This window comes from Triticum dicoccoides, chromosome 2A (genome assembly GCF_002162155.2).
Source record: "Triticum dicoccoides isolate Atlit2015 ecotype Zavitan chromosome 2A, WEW_v2.0, whole genome shotgun sequence".
Classification (NCBI taxonomy): domain Eukaryota; kingdom Viridiplantae; phylum Streptophyta; class Magnoliopsida; order Poales; family Poaceae; genus Triticum; species Triticum dicoccoides.
The window spans coordinates 40567471-40585833 of record NC_041382.1 but is presented as its reverse complement, the minus strand read 5'-3'; the positions used below and the strand labels follow the sequence as shown (position 1 = coordinate 40585833).

At 45.1% G+C, this 18363-nt stretch overlaps 2 protein-coding genes and 1 pseudogene across 2 annotated transcripts; 1 reads left to right on the top strand and 2 right to left on the bottom strand.

Moving 5' to 3' along the window:
* Window positions 1-805: 805 nt before the first annotated feature.
* On the top strand, window positions 806-7838 carry LOC119358824 (5'-3' exoribonuclease 3-like). The gene is made up of 23 exons (XM_037625229.1): window positions 806-1028; window positions 1631-1733; window positions 2147-2223; window positions 2356-2547; window positions 2694-2816; window positions 2913-2975; window positions 3181-3327; window positions 3436-3600; window positions 3713-3790; window positions 3908-3994; window positions 4162-4431; window positions 4522-4617; window positions 4920-5015; window positions 5216-5286; window positions 5430-5558; window positions 5639-5715; window positions 5820-5860; window positions 5940-6014; window positions 6118-6275; window positions 6465-6569; window positions 6649-6724; window positions 6828-6913; window positions 6995-7838. Exons 1-23 carry the CDS (start codon window positions 825-827, stop codon window positions 7632-7634), a joined length of 3159 nt encoding a protein of 1052 aa, XP_037481126.1. The 5' UTR covers window positions 806-824; the 3' UTR covers window positions 7635-7838.
* A 1107-nt stretch (window positions 7839-8945) lies between these two features.
* LOC119353072 (putative FBD-associated F-box protein At3g50710) lies at window positions 8946-11717 on the bottom strand. Its single transcript, XM_037619652.1, has 3 exons — window positions 10643-11717; window positions 10401-10541; window positions 8946-9564 (listed from the first exon to the last, which is right to left on the bottom strand). The coding sequence occupies exons 1-3, from the start codon at window positions 11654-11656 to the stop codon at window positions 9172-9174; spliced, it is 1548 nt and encodes a 515-aa protein (XP_037475549.1). The 5' UTR covers window positions 11657-11717; the 3' UTR covers window positions 8946-9171.
* A 2271-nt stretch (window positions 11718-13988) lies between these two features.
* On the bottom strand, window positions 13989-17522 carry LOC119358823 (annotated as a pseudogene).
* Window positions 17523-18363: the final 841 nt, after the last annotated feature.

The window sequence follows — 18363 nt, the reverse complement described above, 5'->3', positions numbered from 1 at the left end:
CACCAGGAAACGCGCCGCCCCGCGCAGGTCGCCTCCGGGAGGGGAAAAGCAGGGGCCGCCGCCACCGGCGCCGCCCGGGGCAAGCGCGGCACCGCACGCCGGCGGCGGCGGGGGGGAGGTGGCGGGGGAAGGCCTCTGGAGAAGGGGGACGGAAGCGCGGCCGGCCGCCCGCGGGGAGGCGGCGCGGTCGCGAGAGCGAGTCTGGTCTGTAAAACTTGCCTTTCCAGACAATGTTCGTTTGACATTTCAGATGTAAATATTTTTCTTCACAAAGTTTGTCAAAGTTTGTAAGTTTTAATTTTTCAAAAAACCTATATGCATTGCATTATGAAACGGAGGGAGCACAAAATAAAGTCTACACCAAAGAAGCTGTGTCTTTTCGGCTATAGGAATCCACGTGTCACTGCGCACCTTCCGGTTTGTCTTTTCGGCTATGGAGATGATCCGTCATTTTTTCCGTAATATATAAAATTTTGGAATTAGAAAAAACTCCGCAAAATATACCATTTTTCACAAATTTCAAAAACTGTTCATGGATATATAAAATGAAAAAAAAAGGAAAAGTAGAAGGGAAAAATAAAAAAAATGAAGAAAACAAAAGAAACCCCCATATAAAAAATAAAGAAAGCTGGCAAAAAGAACCCGAGAAAACCCCCGGTTCTATGAAGGTGCTTGAACCGCCCCAAAAAACACCGAAAGGTGTTAGTATCGAGGCAAACAAAACCGGTTCGTGGCTTGCGAGGAAGTCACGAGTCACGAGGTCCAGACCAGACCGCGAAAGAGCTCGCTCGATCCGCCTCTCGCCGGCGGCGGAGGGAGACAGGATGGGCGTCCCGGCGTTCTACCGGTGGCTGGCCGAGAAGTACCCGATGGTGGTGGTGGACGTGGTGGAGGAGGAGGCCGTCGAGATCGACGGCGTGAAGGTGCCCATCGACACCTCCAAGCCCAACCCCAACGGCCTCGAGTTCGACAACCTCTACCTCGACATGAACGGGATCATACACCCCTGCTTCCACCCCGAGGACAGGGTACGTGCTTGATTTGGCTAGCTAGCTGTTCGATCCGCAGTTGGGTCTTACTTAATTACTTGTAGAATCATACTTGTTTTTTGCAATTCAAAGGGAGGGAGAGCTTCAATACTGTCCGTCCCCAAATCATCTCGAGGTTGCAGGAGCATGTTACTATAGTTCAAGTATACAAAATTGATAGAATCTCTGCATAAGATCAATGATACAGGACTTAGATGTGAATACTTATGGCACATCTAGATGTGCTTTAGCAAAACTGAATTTGATATGCAGTTCCAGGATTCAATCCGATTCTTCTGTTTTTCATCAAACTATTCACACTGCAAAACTAATTTCGATCTGGACAAGTGAATCTGCACAAGATTCAATTCTATTTTAGTTAGGACTTAGGACACCCTGCAGTGGATTGCACACTGCTACTGCATGTAGTATCAACAACAGTCCTACCGGAAACATTTTATTTCCCCAGTTATTTACCAACAGTCCTGCGGATTAATTGTGGATCTTAGTTAGTACCCACATCTAGATGACAGCTAGCCACACCCGATATTCAACCACTGCGTTGACCATGCTTCTCACTTCTATTGCATTTTCTGCCACAGCCCTCGCCGACGACATTTGCTGAGGTCTTCCAGTGCATGTTCGATTACATAGACAGGCTCTTTGTCATGGTTCGCCCTCGAAAGCTTCTCTACATGGCCATTGGTACGTGTTTCATCTCTTTGTCTGGCTATGGAGGGAATTCTCTCGCTCATTTTTTCTGTTTGGCTAGCTGCATGCTCTAATGTCGCTTGAACTGATTTCGTTCGTATGGTTATTTATACTGATCAATGGTAGAAATAATTAGGAGTGCTCAGTATAATTAAACTATGTTACTCGCTAGGTATTATCGTGCACAGCATCTTGCCATAATGCAACTATATATGTGTATACGCTCACATCATAGTCATACTACTCTTCCTTTAGAATGAATAGGCATCCTCTTCTCTGAACAATGGCGACATATTTCTTCACTTGTTAAGCTTTCCTTTGAATAACTTACTAGTTACTATTGTATCTATGTACCTACATTAAACAATTTGTTTCTCCATTTTGTATTATACTACAATGGTTTACAGATGGTGTGGCTCCTCGTGCTAAGATGAACCAGCAGCGCTCTAGACGATTCAGAGCTGCAAAAGATGCTGCTGATGCGGTCAGTATTCTAATGGAATCATCTTCTCATATTCAGTGTATAATTGTACAGCCGTATCTATTGTTATTTGTGGACAGTTGCAACCATTTATGATTTGCACTCACTGGCCACTTGCGTCCTATGTCCATCCAGGCCGAAGAAGAAGAAAAACTGCGTCAAGAGTTTGAGAGGGAAGGAAGAAAGCTTCCTCCAAAACAGCAATCACAAACCTGTGATTCTAATGTTATTACCCCCGGGACAGAGTTCATGGCTGTTCTATCAGTTGCTTTGCAGTACTACATCCACCTCAGGTTGAATTATGATCTTGGATGGAAAAAAATTAAAGTAAGCATGATTTTTTTTACTAATCTGGCTTTTAAATACATTTGTTAATATGCTTAGTCATATTTTCTTGGGGTTCACAAACTCTATGGATTGTTATTAGGAAGTATGTAGAAATAATATGTGTCCTGATTTACAATCTTTTGAAGGTTATTCTTTCTGATGCCAATGTTCCTGGTGAAGGGGAACACAAAATCATGTCCTACATTCGTGGCAATAGGAACCTCTGTAATGAACTCAATGCAAATACCCGACATTGCCTGTATGGCCTGGTAAGTTCCGTTTCTGTATGCTTAATGTTCTATTTCTTGTTGGACTATTTTATCTGTTAGTTTCGCTAATGCATAAAATTAATCTCATGAATGCAGGATGCAGATCTAATCATGTTAGCTCTAGCAACACATGAAGTACACTTCTCCATACTGAGAGAGGTTCTCTTCTCAAAATACAGAATTTACACCTTTTGACCATATACATGCACGTCACAGCCTTGTGTTAATCAAAATGATACATCTTTTAAATTTTATACTGTTGTCTCTGTTTCTACTCTGCTTTAATGTTGATACTCCTTTTCCTTGAACATTTTGTTTGACATTATGCCATGAAACCTTATTTGCATACACTTTGTGTTTGCAGGTGGTGTTTACACCTGGACAGCAGGACAAATGCTTCCTGTGTGGTCAAGTTGGACATCTAGCAGCAAAGTGTGACGGAAAGGCAAAACGGAAAGCTGGGGAGTTTGATGAGAAGGGTGATGAAATAGTACCAAAGAAACCTTACCAGGTAATAATGATCAATTTCTTTAGTTGCAGCTTGTGGTGTGGCGCTATTCAGTGGAATTACCAACAGACTTATTCTCATTTGTACTGCTCCACTTTCGTGCTTTCACAGTTCTTGAATATATGGACCCTACGAGAGTACCTAGAATACGAGTTCAGAATGCCAAATCCACCTTTCAAGATTGATCTTGAACGCATCATTGATGATTTCATCTTCATGTGCTTTTTTGTTGGCAATGATTTTCTTCCACACATGCCGACACTAGAGATTCGTGAGGTTAGTTTTTGTAGTGTTACTTTTTTTTCTTTCAAAGTTTGAAACGTTCCTCTGTTTGTAGTTCACTTTCTTAGATTGTTGTCACACTGACACAATGGTTATCTGTCTGCAGGGAGCTATTAATTTGCTAATTGCTGTATACAAGAAGGAATTTCCTAATATGGGTGGCTATTTAACCGACACTTGCACGGTATTGTACATCATCTGACCCATGTGGTTTCTTCGTCTGAAATTTATTTTATTTGAAATGATCCTCATGGGTACATCAGCAATAAGTTAATAACACATTTTATCTCGATTGTTGTAGCCGGATCTGAATAGAGTTGAACACTTCATTCAAGCAGTTGGTTCATACGAGGATAAAATATTTCAGAAAAGAGCACGTTTGCACCAGGTATAAAAATGATGACTATCTTGATTTTGCTTGTCAATCTTGCTTAACTTCAGCTATACCTGGCGTGTATATTGTGAAGAGCAATATGCCTATGTAACATTTCTTACTTATATACATTTGATGCTCAGCTGTTAACAGTTTACATACAACGATGTTGTCCTTTGTAGCGTCAAGCTGAAAGAATAAAACGTGATAAAGCCCAAGCAAAGCGAGGCGATGATCTGGATCCCCATGTCAGTGGCGATCTTATTGTACCTGTTGCGCGTTTCCAAGGGTCTCGCCTTGCCTCTGGGGCTGTGGCTTCACCATATGAACATAATGGAGCTCATAAAGATAGCACGGAAAAGGGCAGTCGAGCTAAGAAAGCACGTGTATCATCTTCAGATTCCAGCCTTTCTGCTGCTCTTGTTGAAGCTGAAATTAGTGTCGAAGAACAGGTACTTAATTTGATCTTGTTTGAGAAGGTATTATATTTGTTTTGAAGATATTTTTATGGTTTCATCTGAATCTTGCTGAATCTCTTATAGGCACGTGAAAACAAAGAAGAACTGAAGTCAATGCTTAAAGTCGCACTTCGTGATAAATCAGATCTTTTTAATTCTGAAAATCCAGAGGAGGACAAGGTATGTCTTGTATCTTTGGTCATCTCTCATCTGTGCTCAAGTCTTCTTCTGCTACTGTATCAGTTGGTTGCAGCTGTAAATTCAAGTTTGTCCTAATATAAGTTCTCAGAGACTATTCCCTGCTGTGGGAGCTAGTGCCCCATCCTTTGTCTTCGGAACTTCTAATATGTTGCACACAAAACTAAATTATCGAAGATATTTGGGGCTTTGGGAATTGAAAGTACACTTCTATTTTTTTGGACCTTCTGAATCTCTATTTTTTATATTTTACTCAAGTGATAACATTATTTGTTAATATTCAGATAAAGCTTGGAGAACCAGGATGGAGGGAAAGGTATTATGAAGACAAGTTTGGTGCAAGAACACCTGAGCAAATTGAAGAAATACGTAGAGATGTTGTAAGTATCGTGGAAGTGTCTTTAATATACTGCATTCATAAATAAAAGCAAACTGCATTCATGATTCATTATCGACACCATACCCTGTTGCCATTATTACTGAATTCATGATAGAAATTTTGACTTGATCATTATTTTAAAAATATTTTTTCCCTAATTCTCTATTTTCTTCTTATATGATCTGCTCTATGCTCCTTCAGGTTCTCAAATATACTGAAGGTCTGTGTTGGGTAATGCACTACTATTATGAAGGTGTCTGCTCATGGCAATGGTAATTTAATTTTAGCCTGTTTTAAATGGCCAATTATATGCTACACAGTTTTATTTGTAGCACGATTGCTGCTATTTTTAATTAATTCCTCTACCCATCCCACCAATACCTGTTTCGTTCTAATTTATTCTCATTATGTGTAGGTTTTACCCTCATCACTATGCCCCTTTTGCTTCCGATTTAAAAGGTTTAGGCCGGCTTAATATAACTTTTGAACTTGGGTCACCATTCAAACCTTTCGATCAGCTTCTGGGAGTATTCCCAGCAGCAAGGTGAATATGCTAATATTTTTCTTCGATCTTAGTACCTTCATGTGGTGGATTATTTGATAGTTTGTTTCATTGCATTTCAGCTCACATGCACTCCCTCTACGGTATCGGCAGTTGATGACTGATCCAAGTTCGCCGATAATTGATTTTTATCCGATTGGTATGCTTTTTTTTCAAAGATATAATCACAAATAGTATCTGATTCTCCTAGCTACAACCTTAATCCAATTCTAATCCGGGTGAACCTTTGTACATATGCTGCAGATTTTGAAGTAGATATGAATGGAAAGAGATTTTCTTGGCAGGTACATTTATCTTAGTAAGCATAATTATGTATATCATACTTCTTCCATGTTTAATGTAACTAAAATTTGTACTTTACAGGGGATAGCCAAACTGCCCTTCATTGATGAAGCTAGGTTGCTGTCTGAGATTGAAAAAGTCGAGCATACTTTGACGGTATGGAACAGTGTCTCGTGTGTTTTGTTTTTATGGCATACATGTAGTAGAGGATCTTGTTTTAACTTCTAAGATTTCCATATTTTCCTCATATTTTGTGTAGCCTGAAGAAGCAAGACGAAACAGTACAATGTACAATATGCTTTTTGTGAATAGCTTGCACCCAGTTGCGCCTTATATCTACTCTCTCAGCAGCAAATTCGGACATCTGCCCGATAATGAGCGAAATGAAATTAAAGAGCCACTGAAGCCTTCTGCCAGGTTAGCTAACCCTACCAGGATTCTTGATTGACTGCAGATAGTATTTTCTCGTTAAACTGTAGTAGTTCCACCATATTATAGTATATTACTTTGTATTTCCGGACGGAGGGAGTAATCAATAAGTGCCTCTTATATGAGCTGCTATAACTACAATATCACTTAATTAGCTGCTCTTGGTTATTTATGCAGTGGAGGAATGAGTGGTTACATCTCACTTTGTGGCGGGGATCCATGTTCACCTGTCTTCAGATCTCCTGTGGATGGACTGGAGGATATTATGGACAATCAAGTGATGTAAGCTCATTATCCCCTTGTATTATTGATATGATCTAGTGGCACTTGATTTCAAGATTATGACATTTGCCTTCTCTAGATGCTCAATCTACAAGCTTCCAGATCCTCATAAGCACATAGCGCGTCCACCTGCTGGTGTTATCATGCCCAAGAAGGTACAGAACTGTTGTTTATTTTCGTGTAACATCGACATGAGTATATCATTCCACTCCAGAAGTGTCCACGGTTAACAAGCGTATTGTTTAATCTGCTCTGAAGATTGTTGAAGCCGGTGATCTGAAGCCACCACCTGTGCTGTGGCATGAAGACAATGGCAGGAGGCCTCATGATGATAACAGCAGCAGGTAGTGTATGCGTTTTGGGCCCTATTTAGTCAATCATTGCTTCCACATTGCAAATCGTAACCAACTTTTGAAATGGTTCAGGCAAAACCCTGCAGGATCGATACAGCAGGGCCGCCAACTAGGGGAGGCCGCACACCGACTAGTTGCAAACAGCTTGAATGTTCGCGGTGGCGGGCACTACCCTCCGGCTAGGCCATATCAAACTATAATGAGTGGTATGCATTATCCAAATGGAATGCCACCATGGATGGAGCAGCCTGCTGGACACCCTGGTTGGCATGTTCCTAGTGATAATCTACCCTATGGTCATGTACCAGCCTATGCGCTGCCATCAGGATCAGGTGATCAGTACACAAGAGATAATCGCGGAAGGCACCATCCATATGCAAGAGACAGCCACAGCGATTCAAGAGGAGCGGGCCGGCATCCATCTCGATACCATCAGAACAATAGTAGCAACGCATATTCATCATATCCTGCTCCTCCGTCATCGGGTTTTGGACGATACGGGCAACCCCCGTCGCATGCTGGCGGCTACCAGCCTGCGCCGTATACAGCAACCCAACAGTGGCAGCAGCAGCAACAACCTCGTAGTTCCTATTCTGGAGGCGGGGCGCTTCCTGCAAGACCTAATTCACGACCGCAGCAGTCACAGAACTCCTACGGCAGCTTAGATAGGACTTCAAGCAGGAGACCACCAGGCCAGGGTTTTCCTCTTTGATTCTAGCTAGCCCAGGTTTTGCTGTTACTAGAACTTACTTCGACTTAGATCAGGCATAGGAATAGGCACGGTGTTTGCAAAGTCTGGTGATCTTCAAGCTTCTTTCTCATGGTATAAAAATTACCAGGGGAAGTGTTGTAGACTAGGCAATTTATTGCCATTTTTTGACAAAGAAGAGATTCGACTCCTTCCGAGAAAGAAATTGACAAGGCTGTTTCCTCATCAAAATCTAATTCGGCTCCTGGCCTGGACTGGTTTTTGGTTACGTTCTTCAAAAAAAATTGGAACATCCTTAAACCCCCTTGTCTACAAAGTTATTTTAGGTTTTTGTATTAGCACGGTCGACATCAAATGTCTGAATTAATCCCTTATTTCTAAAGTTAAGGGAGCTGATAATATTTGTTTATTTAGATCTATTCCCTTAATTAATAATTTATCTAAGTTCCACGTAAAATGCTTTGCCACTCGGCTTTTCCTGGTGGCCCATCGTGTGATTAGTAATGCACAAACCGCCTTAATTTTGGATGGGATCCTAACCCTCTGAGATTATTCATGATATTCACTCTAGGGGGGAGTGAAGCAATCATCCTCAAGCTCAACTTCACAACTATTCACTCAAATGCACTTCACATTCTGAAATGGCTGGTAGAAAAATATATAAATAAAAAGCAGTAAAGTTAACTTTTAAATTCAGAGAAGTTTCTAATTATTTTGGAACAGAGGGGGGAATAGATAAGAAAGATTGATGACCACAGCTGTCCACACGTCATAAGAAAAGAAAAACAAATCTTATGTTGTCAATTTAAACCTCTTTTTTGAGAACTGATACGACGTTTTACAACCAGAAATGGCTCTCAAACAAACTACACCAGAAACCTAGAATGGCGGCTTTCTGCTGATCTAAGAGGGTGAATGTCAGATCCCGCTACGGATCAAACAACCAAATCACAGATCACACAGGACAACGATAACGATAAGCTCCCGATATAGAGACCCTTCTATCAATTGCGGAATTGGCTACAGTAGAGTCTACAGATAAGAGCTAGGGTTTAGCTTTTGATACAATGGTTGTTGCCACTCACGTGCACGCAGGCGGATGAAGGTAAACAGTGAATCACGGCGGAAAAAGTAACTATTAGCAATTGAACACGCAGTGTCTTCTTCCCAGCCGTTGATCAGCATCCGCGTCGTCTCGGCCGTCAGATGTCAGTTAACTGTAGCCAAACCGATACGCTACAGTTAACTGAATTTAAGCGACACTTTGGTTCAGAGTTCAGTTATCTGACAGGGAAACCCAGCAACTGCAAGCAATTGAACATGTCGCCGCCACAAATGAAATGGTTCATGGAACATACATAGATAGACCGGGAAACCGGTAACACAGGTTACATATAGGGCAAGCAAAATATCAGCTCATCAAGCGTCAAAATTCGACGGACCATCACAAGGGCACTGGGCACGGCTAGCAAGAGACAGACACCATACTTCATAGTTTGCATCAGAAAACAGCCAGTCCACTTCTCCACAGAAACTAAGCTCACCTGACCTCCACTTGGGAGAAGGGGTCATGGAAAGAAAAATCTGCCCCGTCTTTGAACCTCCAAACTTCACCTCCTGAAGGGCCGGTGCTCCCAATGACAGCCATCTGGCAGGACTTGCTCGCCTTGTTCCTGTAGCAATATTTCACCTTGGCGTATGCCTCCTCCGTCGAGAACGGTGTGAAGCTTGGATTGGCCATGGAAACAGACACGGTCTTCAGTGCCAGCGCGTTCCGGAAGATGAACTCCAGGAAGCCAACCTCACCTGGGTCCCCTCTGAACTCACGGATACTCGTCACGTTGATGCGCGAGAGGACATTCTCGATGGGACCAGACTCTTCCCAGAACTTGAGGCCCAGGTGGTTGCCAGTGGGTTTATCACATTTCTCACTCTGCAAAAAAATAGATTAAATCAGTGAACAGTTGGGAAACCATCCAAGGAAGGTGGGCTCACGACACGGTGAATAAGGGAAGCCTCAAATTATATGTTGTTAGAGAAAACTAACACAAAGTAGTCTATATATGCAGCTTCTCGCCTATAACAAATTTAGAAAGTGAGGCAGCAGTGTTTCAGTCTACCGTCGAGGTCAGGTGAAAATATGCCAGAAGTACTCTCCAACACAAACTTCCAGACATGAGCCATGACAACCAGTTAATAATCTATCACTTAATCAGAGATAAGTGCCGCATACTGTGGCATCAGTGTAGTAGCATCAATTTGAAATGAGTGGTATAATGTACAGACCTCCAAGAAACTTTAGACAGCAAATGTGCATTCCAGTAGGTCTGTACCATATAGCATTCGTGCCAAATAAGCATTACATGGTATGAGTAGCATTTGTTAGGAGCAGCAAATGTGTTATCCATACCACATACATACGAGTGCCAAGACATTTATGTGTGTAGTTTAAACAGTTTGAAATAAGCATTGCATGCCATTTGCATCATCCACATTCCACATCACAAATACTACTAGCTAGCATGAACAGACCGCGAAAAACTAAAACAAGGAAATCTGGAAAAACCAGGAAATCAAGAAGCAAAGAAAAAGAGATCAAAACAATGGCATTATAAACTGTGGCACGACAAAACTTCACAAATGTCATACATAAACAGATGAACATGCAAGCCCAACCATTCTAATTGCATACTCCAGTCTATCACAGCCGGCAACAAGAAGCAAGAAATCGGTACAAATGCAAGCAGAACATGGATTGATGACAAATACCAGAATATGGAGTCTCTCCGCGTTGGGAAAGCATCTCAGAAAGTTGGGCAACATCTTGACCTCATTGCGAACTCCGAAACGCACATTCAAGCTCAAAATCTTGACGCTTCTCATCATGGTACTTGTGCTTGCTATCCCGGGCTGAAATTCCCCCAATTCAAGAGGGAGTATCACACAATTGAGTCATGGACATATATATTTGCTAACTGAACAAATGGTGAGACCGGAGATGAGAGATGTACCATGATGATGGTGTCTCGGATCTGCAGGACCTGGCCTGGATCCAAGTATCCAAAAGCGTGCAGCTTGGGGACATCGCCAATCTTGAGTCTGCTGCACAAGCCGCCATCGATTTTGCCAGATCCAAAAAGGATGAGCCGCTCGAGGCACGGAGCCTTCACCACGGCGATGTGCTCCATTTTCGAGCAGCTGATCTGCAGGCAGCGTAGGCTCTGGCTGAGGAGGCGGAGGCGCAGCCCATTGATGCATCCCAGGATGTTGAGGACCTTCAGGACGGGGCTCCTGGCGACGAGGGAGTCCACCACGCCCTGCTCCATTTCGACGCAGCAGAGGCCGAGCTCGCGGAGGTGGGGGAAGGAGGCGCCGCGCAGGGCGGCCGTGTCCGGCAGCTTCCACAGGCCGACGTAGAGGCGGGTGAGGGTGGTGATGGCGAAGATCGTGGGCGGGAGGGGCACGTCGCGCGGCCACGGGCGGTTGACGAGGACGAGGTCCTGGACGGCCTTGGCGGCGAGGAGCTGGAGCCAGCGCGCGAGCTGGTTCTGGTTCCGGTACGCGCTCTGAGTGCAGACGAGGTGGATGCAGCGGAAGGGCCCCGGGTGCGCCTCGAGGATGTCGGAGACGGCGGCCGTGACGGCCGGCGAGCTGGCCGGGGTGGGGCGGAAGCCCTGGCCTTTGGGGAGGAGGAAGGAGTCGACGAGGACGAGGGGCGTGGAGGGCCAGAGCGCGCGCCAGCGGGAGGAGAGCACGGCGGTGCGCGCGGCGTCCTTGACGGGGAGGCGGGCGACGATGTTGCGCAGGGGCTCGTCGGGGAGGCGGCTGATGCGGTCGACGCCGTCGGAGGAGGCGGCGAGGGCCGGGAGCCGCGTGCCGGGGTAGACGGGGAAGCTTGGGAGGGTGGCGTAGATGTAGGCTAGAACGTTCTCCGCGGCCTGGTCGAGCTTGCGGGGGTCGCATCCCTTGCGCCGCGCATCGGCCGCCGTCGCTGGGTCGACGTTGGCGAACTCCCGCTCGGCCATGGCCGTCGGCGGCGTCGGCGCCGGCGCCGGCGAGGGTTTGTGGATTTGGGGTTTCTGAGTGTCGGCTGTGTGTGTGTGTGGAGGCGACTGCTCGTCCTCCTATAGGAGGGAGGTTTCGATGTTGGTTGGGCCAAAATTAACGGGCCCATCAGTAGGGAACCCACTGGTCAGCCACTTATTTTTTTTAATTTCTTTTTGAGATGTAATCAGCCACTTATTTTTTTATTTCTTTTTTATTTCTTTTTGAGCTGTGGTCGAAAAACTTCACACGTGGGTATAATGGCATACCAAGTTTGATAACCCAAACTTTCATAATTTTTAAAGTTTTCCTAGTATTTTCTTTTCCAAATTTACTATTAAGGTGGGTGTGCATGGAACCATTTTCACCTTGGTATTTTTGGATGGATGGGTAGATATCTTAATGCATCTGAATTAGTTATTATAGTTATCTTTATTTTGTTAACATTTTTTCTGAAGTTTTTTTATTAAATTCTTTTATCAGTACACCGATACAGTCTTCAATGTGATGTTTCTAGCATTAGTTTCTACCAAAAGGGAAATTACTAAATATTGAAAGTTCGTTTCTTGGTATATATATACTTGGCAGTATCAATTTCAATATATATATTTTTGACTAACAGATCAAAAAGATTGACGACCACACAACTGTCCACACATCATATATAAGGGGGGGAAATCCCATGTTGTCAATTTTAATATATTTTTCTAAACCGATACGATTTTTAACAACCATGGCTCTCTGCCAAGCAGGTTTGGGTTGCTAGCGTTGAATACTATCATGAGAGGAGGTGCAAATTGTTTTACACATGGTTCATGGTGGAGAAGATCAACGACTTATGTGTCTTCATCTCACATTGCGCGTGGAGATAAATGTGAACCTCTGGAGGTTTGCACGACAATGGTGGCGATGGACATCACTTCTATATTGGTTATAATAACATCTTATATTATCGGATTAAGGGAGTAGCTTGCAAGCTGCTGCTCCTTGCCGTCTCTAGACGATCTTCCCAAGCTCTACACTAAGGCACGTGCAGAATGGTCTGGCTCTTGATGCAGCCAAATATAGAGGTGAAAGGAGCGGTTGGGCATCCACTGACCAGAGGCGAATGGCCAGGCTCTTGATGTAGCCAAATTTTGGCATGACTCGAAATTCACTTGTATTTGGGTCGATGAGCCCCCCTAGCTTTATTCTCGACAAACTTGTGGATAATGTAACTATTTTATGTGATAAAAATAAAGTTAGCCATGATGGCCTTTTCTTGAACAGAAAAGAAGTCACTGGGCATGATCTATAACGCCCATGCAAGACGCCTCAACGCTCAACACCTATATGTAATGTAAGATAGCGTGAGGATGGTTCTGTTGGTTCTCCTGCCTGAAACGCAATGCTTACTTACCGTGGGAGTAATGGCAAGGATTGGGGGGGGGGGGGTGTTTTCGGCTTCCCGTCGATCTAAAAGCATAGTTCAAAAAGGCGCGCCTAGGCGTGCTTAAGCTCTGGGCGTTGGACTAACGCCTCCTTTTGGACCTAGGTGCTCAAAAAAGCGGCCATCGAAGTCCTCTGGCCAGGAATCATGTTTCTTAGGTGAGAAATCAATCTCCCACGCGAGGATTTGATCACTCCAGCAAGTATTCATCCTTGCCGACGAGGATTCAACCACTTCTGACGTCAAATGGACTGATTCCGGCAAGGGACTGAGCTTCTCCAGCGAGAAATTAAGCTTCACTAGTTGGTTCCCCATCAGTGTAGCAAGGGAGAGAGGCAAAATCATGCAGCAAGGGAGAGAGGCGGCGTGAGGAGGATACCTAGTTTTTTTGCCCACGGTGCACATACAGGTGCTTTAGTAAGGGAATAAGAAGGTGGGCACGGGGTTTAATTAATGTTTTAAATAGCAGACTATGGAAAATAGCGGTGAACCTTCAAATCAGCTATAGTGGAGCTATAACGGGCTAAAGCGGGCTATTTATGAAGGCGACCATTTAGCGGCACCCTACTGAAAAGGCTATAGCTATAGCAAGCTATAGCCGGCTATTTAAAACTATGGGTTTAATGGGCTAGGCCAGCCCATCTAGCTTACTTCTTCATGCTACAGTAGTAATGGCTAATTGCGCCTAAGCTAGAAAAGTGCAAGTAGGTGGCCAAACGCATAATTAACACCTAGCATTTTTTTTTGAACTTTGTCTAAAAGAAAAAAGAACAGCTATTGCAAGGAATGAAAACATGTAGACTGGGAAACTGGCAACACAGGTCAAGCAAAGTATCAGCTCATCAGTCTTGCTGCATACTAGTTTACATCAAGCCTCAAATTTGTCAGACCGTCACAAAGGGCACGACTAGCAACACACATAGTTTTGCATCAGAAAACAGTCACACCACTTCTCCACAGAAACTGAAGCTCAGCCGACCACCTCCACTTCGGAGAAGGGGTCATGAAACGAAAAATCGGCCCCGTCTTTCAAGCTCCACATCTTACCACCTGCAGGGCCGGTGCTCCCAAGGACAACCATGCTGGACTCACTTGCCATGATCCTCGAGCTGCGTTTCACTTTGGCATACGCCTCCTGCGTCGAGAACGGCGTGAAGCTTGGGTTGGCCATGGAAACGGACACGGTCTCCAGCGCCCGCGCGCTCCGGAAGAAGAACTCGAGGAAGCCGACCTCGCCGGGGTCCCCCGTGAACTCACGGAAACTCATCACGGTGATGCGCGAGACGAGGTTTTCTTCGGGGTCAGACTCTTCCCAGAACTGGAGTGTGAGGTAGTTGCCAGTGGGTTCAGTGCATCTTTTACTCTGCAAAAAATGGTAGAATCAGTTAGGAAAGCATATCAGGGAAGCCTCAAATTAATTATGGTGTTGGAGAAATGACAATTTAATACTACCATGCATCAAATGTGCTGGTTTATTATGTGTAGTTTGGTCAGTTCGAAATAAGCATTACATGCCATTTGCATCATCCACACTCCACAACACACTGCTAACTAGTATGAACACAGTGATTTTTTTTATAAACCTGGGTATACCGGCAGATCAAGAAGCAAAGCAATACAAATCAACTGTTGCACAACAAAACAAAGGTAACAAATGTCTTTAACATAAAAAAAAATGAACATGCAACCCCAATAATTACAATTGCATACTCTAGTCTGCATGAGTAGTAGAAACGGCCTGATGGTTGAGAATAAATGGCAATGCGCCAATGCTTTGCTTTTTAGCTATATTAGTCAAGAATGAATATGGTCATTGGTCAATTATGCCTACTCATGTTGATGATGTGCTCATCATCTTATTCTGTTATTCGTGGGCAAACTATTTCTCCTAGCATGCATAACTACATACATGACTCACATTTCACAGTCGAAAAAACTAAAAAGATCATAAAGAACTCTAGCTTGACAGATCTATGTAAACAAGAGAGAATGCTACAAGCAACAACATCTGCTCCAACATGAAACAAAAAAAATAAGTGACGTGTGCACAGAAATTTATTAAGCAGAGCAAGAATAGGGTGAAATAAATTGGTCCTTACTTTCCATTAGCTGTATGGAAAGGGGAGGTAAGAAAACAAGAAAAGGGAATGGTATTATGAATGTCTTTTTTTCTGTGAGCAAATAGAGCATTTTTGCTGCCAAGTTCAGAACCTACACCACATGCAATGCAAACAACTCAACACTAAAGTACTGCAAATTATACTGGTCCATGACCGATTTGTAGGAGATGTGACTACAAGAACCCTTACGGACAACTCTATACTTTAAATTTTAATGGAGGAAAGTAGCAGAATGTACTACTAATTACTAGAGAGCCTAGTCATGGAGAGAGAGAGAATGGTGTATGTGGCTGCGCTAAACAAGATCTGATAGCATAATTCATACACAGCAAATTAAGGTATATGTGAGGCTGCAAACTTCAGTCCACAATGAATGACTTTAGTCATACAGAAATTTTGTGCAATGTTGGTATACCAATACCCTAAAAGCAAACTGTCAACATCAGTGTGCTAATTTACTATGTGTAACTTCAACAAGTCTCAAATAAGAAGTTAGCACAAATAAACACTCCTTCTCTAAATAAAAAAGTTAGCACAAATACTAGTAGCTCGTAAGAACACAGTGAGAAACACTAGGACGAGAAAATCTGGATATATGTAAAGAAGTAAAGCACTATAAATCAAGATACAGCAATGATAATCATTATGCCACAGGAAAAAAATATTACCAAATGTCAATAACATAAACAGATCAGCATGAAACCCTCCATAATTCTAACTGTGTATTATAGTCTATAGGTTGTCGAGAAGACCTGATGATGATGGTTGAGAAGAAATGGCAAGGCATGGAATTTAACTTATAACACATTTCTTACTCCGAATTACAGTGCACGAAACCAAAAAAGACCATGTAAAGAGCTATCACAAGTTCACAACGACTGACTTGATGTATGCAATCAATCATAATATGAAGCAGTCTCCCCGCAACTACCACATATTCGTAAAGAGCAGAACATGTATTGGAGGAATTACCATGATATGCAGTCTCTTGGCGTTGGGAAAGCATCTGAGGAAGGTGGGCACCATCTGGACATCACTGCGAACTCCGAAACACACATTCAAGCTCAGAATCTTCACGCTTGTCACGACGGTACTTGCGCTTGCTATTCCTGGCTGAAATTTGCCCAGTTCAAAAAGGAAGATGCCACAATTGAGTCATGGACCTCCACCAGCTGAACATATTTGCTAACTGAACAAAATGGAGACCAGACATTTACCATGATGATGGTGTCTCGGACCTTGAGGGCCTGTCCTGGCTCCAAGTACCCAAATGCGTGCAGCTTGGGGGCATCGCCAATCCTGAGTCTCGTGGACATGCCACCAGTGATTTTGCAAGGTCTAAACAGGATGAGCCGCTCGAGGAGGGGAGCCTTTACCACGGCGATGTCCTCCATTCTCGACCAGCTGATCTGCACGCACCGCAGGCTCTGGCTGACGAGGCGGAGACGCACCGCCTTGCATCCCAGGATGTTGAGGACCTCGAGGACGGGGCTCCTGGCAACGAGGGAGTCGACCACGCCCTGCTCCATTTCGACGCAGCTCAGGCCGAGCTCGCGGAGGTGGGGAAAGGAGGCGCCACGCAGGGCGGCCGTGCCGGGCAACGTCCACATGCCGACGTAGAGGCGGGTGAGGGTGGTGACGGTGAAGAGCGTGGCCGGGAGGGGCACGTCGCGCGGCCAGGGGCGGTTGACGAGGGCGAGGTCCTGGACGCCCTTGGCGGCGAGGAGCTGGAGCCAGCGCGCGAGCCGGGCACGGTGCGCGCTCATGTGGCTGCAGACGAGGTGGACGCAGCGGAAGGGCCCCGGGTGCGCGTCGAGGATGCGGGAGACGGCGGCGGTGACGGCCGGCGAGGTGGCGGGCGTGGGCGGCCAGCCGCAGGCTTCGGGGTGGAGGTGGTCGTCGGCCAGCACGAGGGGCGTGGAGAGCCAGACCCGGCGCCAGTGGGAGGAGAGGACGGCGGTGCGCGCGGCGTCCTTGACGGACGGGAGGCGGGAGACGATGTTGCTGAGGAGCTCGGGCGGGAGGCGGCTGATGCGGTCGACGCCGTCGGGGGAGGCGGAGGAGGCGAGGGCGGCGAGCCGCGTGCCCTCGTAGACGGGGAGGCTGGGGAGGTTGGCGTAGATGTAGCACAGCATGCTCTCCGCGGCTTGGTCCAGCGTGTGTGCGCCGTGCGTCGGCCGCCGTCGCTGGGTCCATGTTGAAGAACCGTGCCTGCTCGGCCATGGCCGCCGGCGCCGGCCGGCCGGCGAGAGGTTGTGGATCTGGCTGCGGCTTTGGACGGAGTGGTGAGCTACAGTAGAAAGAGGAGTGTGGAAGCAAAATCGTCGGCCGTCGTCGGCTGTTCCTTATATAGTGCTCGGCTGGGCTGTGTGGTGGCCCTAGGGTTTGGTTCTTTGGTTGGGCCGAATTCCGACACAGGTTGCTAACGGGCGGCCCATGAGTATGGACCCACCAATCGGCCACTCATTTGATCCTTCTGTTCCATGATATAAGAGCGTTTTTGATAATAACTTGTTTTGCCTGTTTGAGATCTTGTGCTTCGAATGTTCTGCTTTCAAACATTAACTTGTTTCTTTTTTTGGCGGGAAGAGGAAACTAACGGCATGTTCTGAAACACCCTAGCTCCCGAACATAGTTTTAGAAACCAGACCGGGAAAAACCGAGATCAACAACGTTGACGGTTGTGTAAGCTAATCAGACCGTTTTGCAAAACGGGCCGGCCAAAACCGACTGAACCGGGCGGTTTGTTTGCTCAAACCGAAAGAAAAACTAAAAAACGATAGTTTGCGCTAGAATCATTACAAACGATGAAGAATAATATTGTCCCCTGGGGGCGATCCGTGGGGTGGTAGGAAATAGGCCTAAGTCGCCAGTTTGGTCAAACAACCAAGTTGCCCATCCAACTTAGCTGCCAAAGGATAGAAAATTAACCGGTGAACCGGCAGTGTCGGTTCAATCACCGGTTTGGTCTAACCGGTGAACCAACGGTCTGACCGGTAAATTTGATAGTAAATGAAAATTTTGCTATAGTTGTAGTGGTTTCTCCGACTTTTAGAATTCTCTCGTCTGATTTTTCTGAATCACTATTTATTAATGAACTACTATTTTATTTCCAATTTATGAGCCGAAAATTTGTTTA

Excerpts from the sequence above, each read along its gene's own strand:
- LOC119353072 (XM_037619652.1), bottom strand. The coding sequence starts at position 11,656 with ATGGCCGAGCGGGAGTTCGCCAACGTCGACCCAGCGACGGCGGCCGAT. Across the intron at positions 10,542-10,642 it reads TCCGAGACACCATCATCATG|CCCGGGATAGCAAGCACAAG; the intron begins GTACATCTCTCA and ends GGGGAATTTCAG. Across the intron at positions 9,565-10,400 it reads CGGAGAGACTCCATATTCTG|AGTGAGAAATGTGATAAACC; the intron begins GTATTTGTCATC and ends ATTTTTTTGCAG.
- LOC119358824 (XM_037625229.1), top strand. The coding sequence starts at position 825 with ATGGGCGTCCCGGCGTTCTACCGGTGGCTGGCCGAGAAGTACCCGATG. Across the intron at positions 3,995-4,161 it reads AAAGAGCACGTTTGCACCAG|CGTCAAGCTGAAAGAATAAA; the intron begins GTATAAAAATGA and ends TGTCCTTTGTAG. Across the intron at positions 6,570-6,648 it reads ATTATGGACAATCAAGTGAT|ATGCTCAATCTACAAGCTTC; the intron begins GTAAGCTCATTA and ends TGCCTTCTCTAG.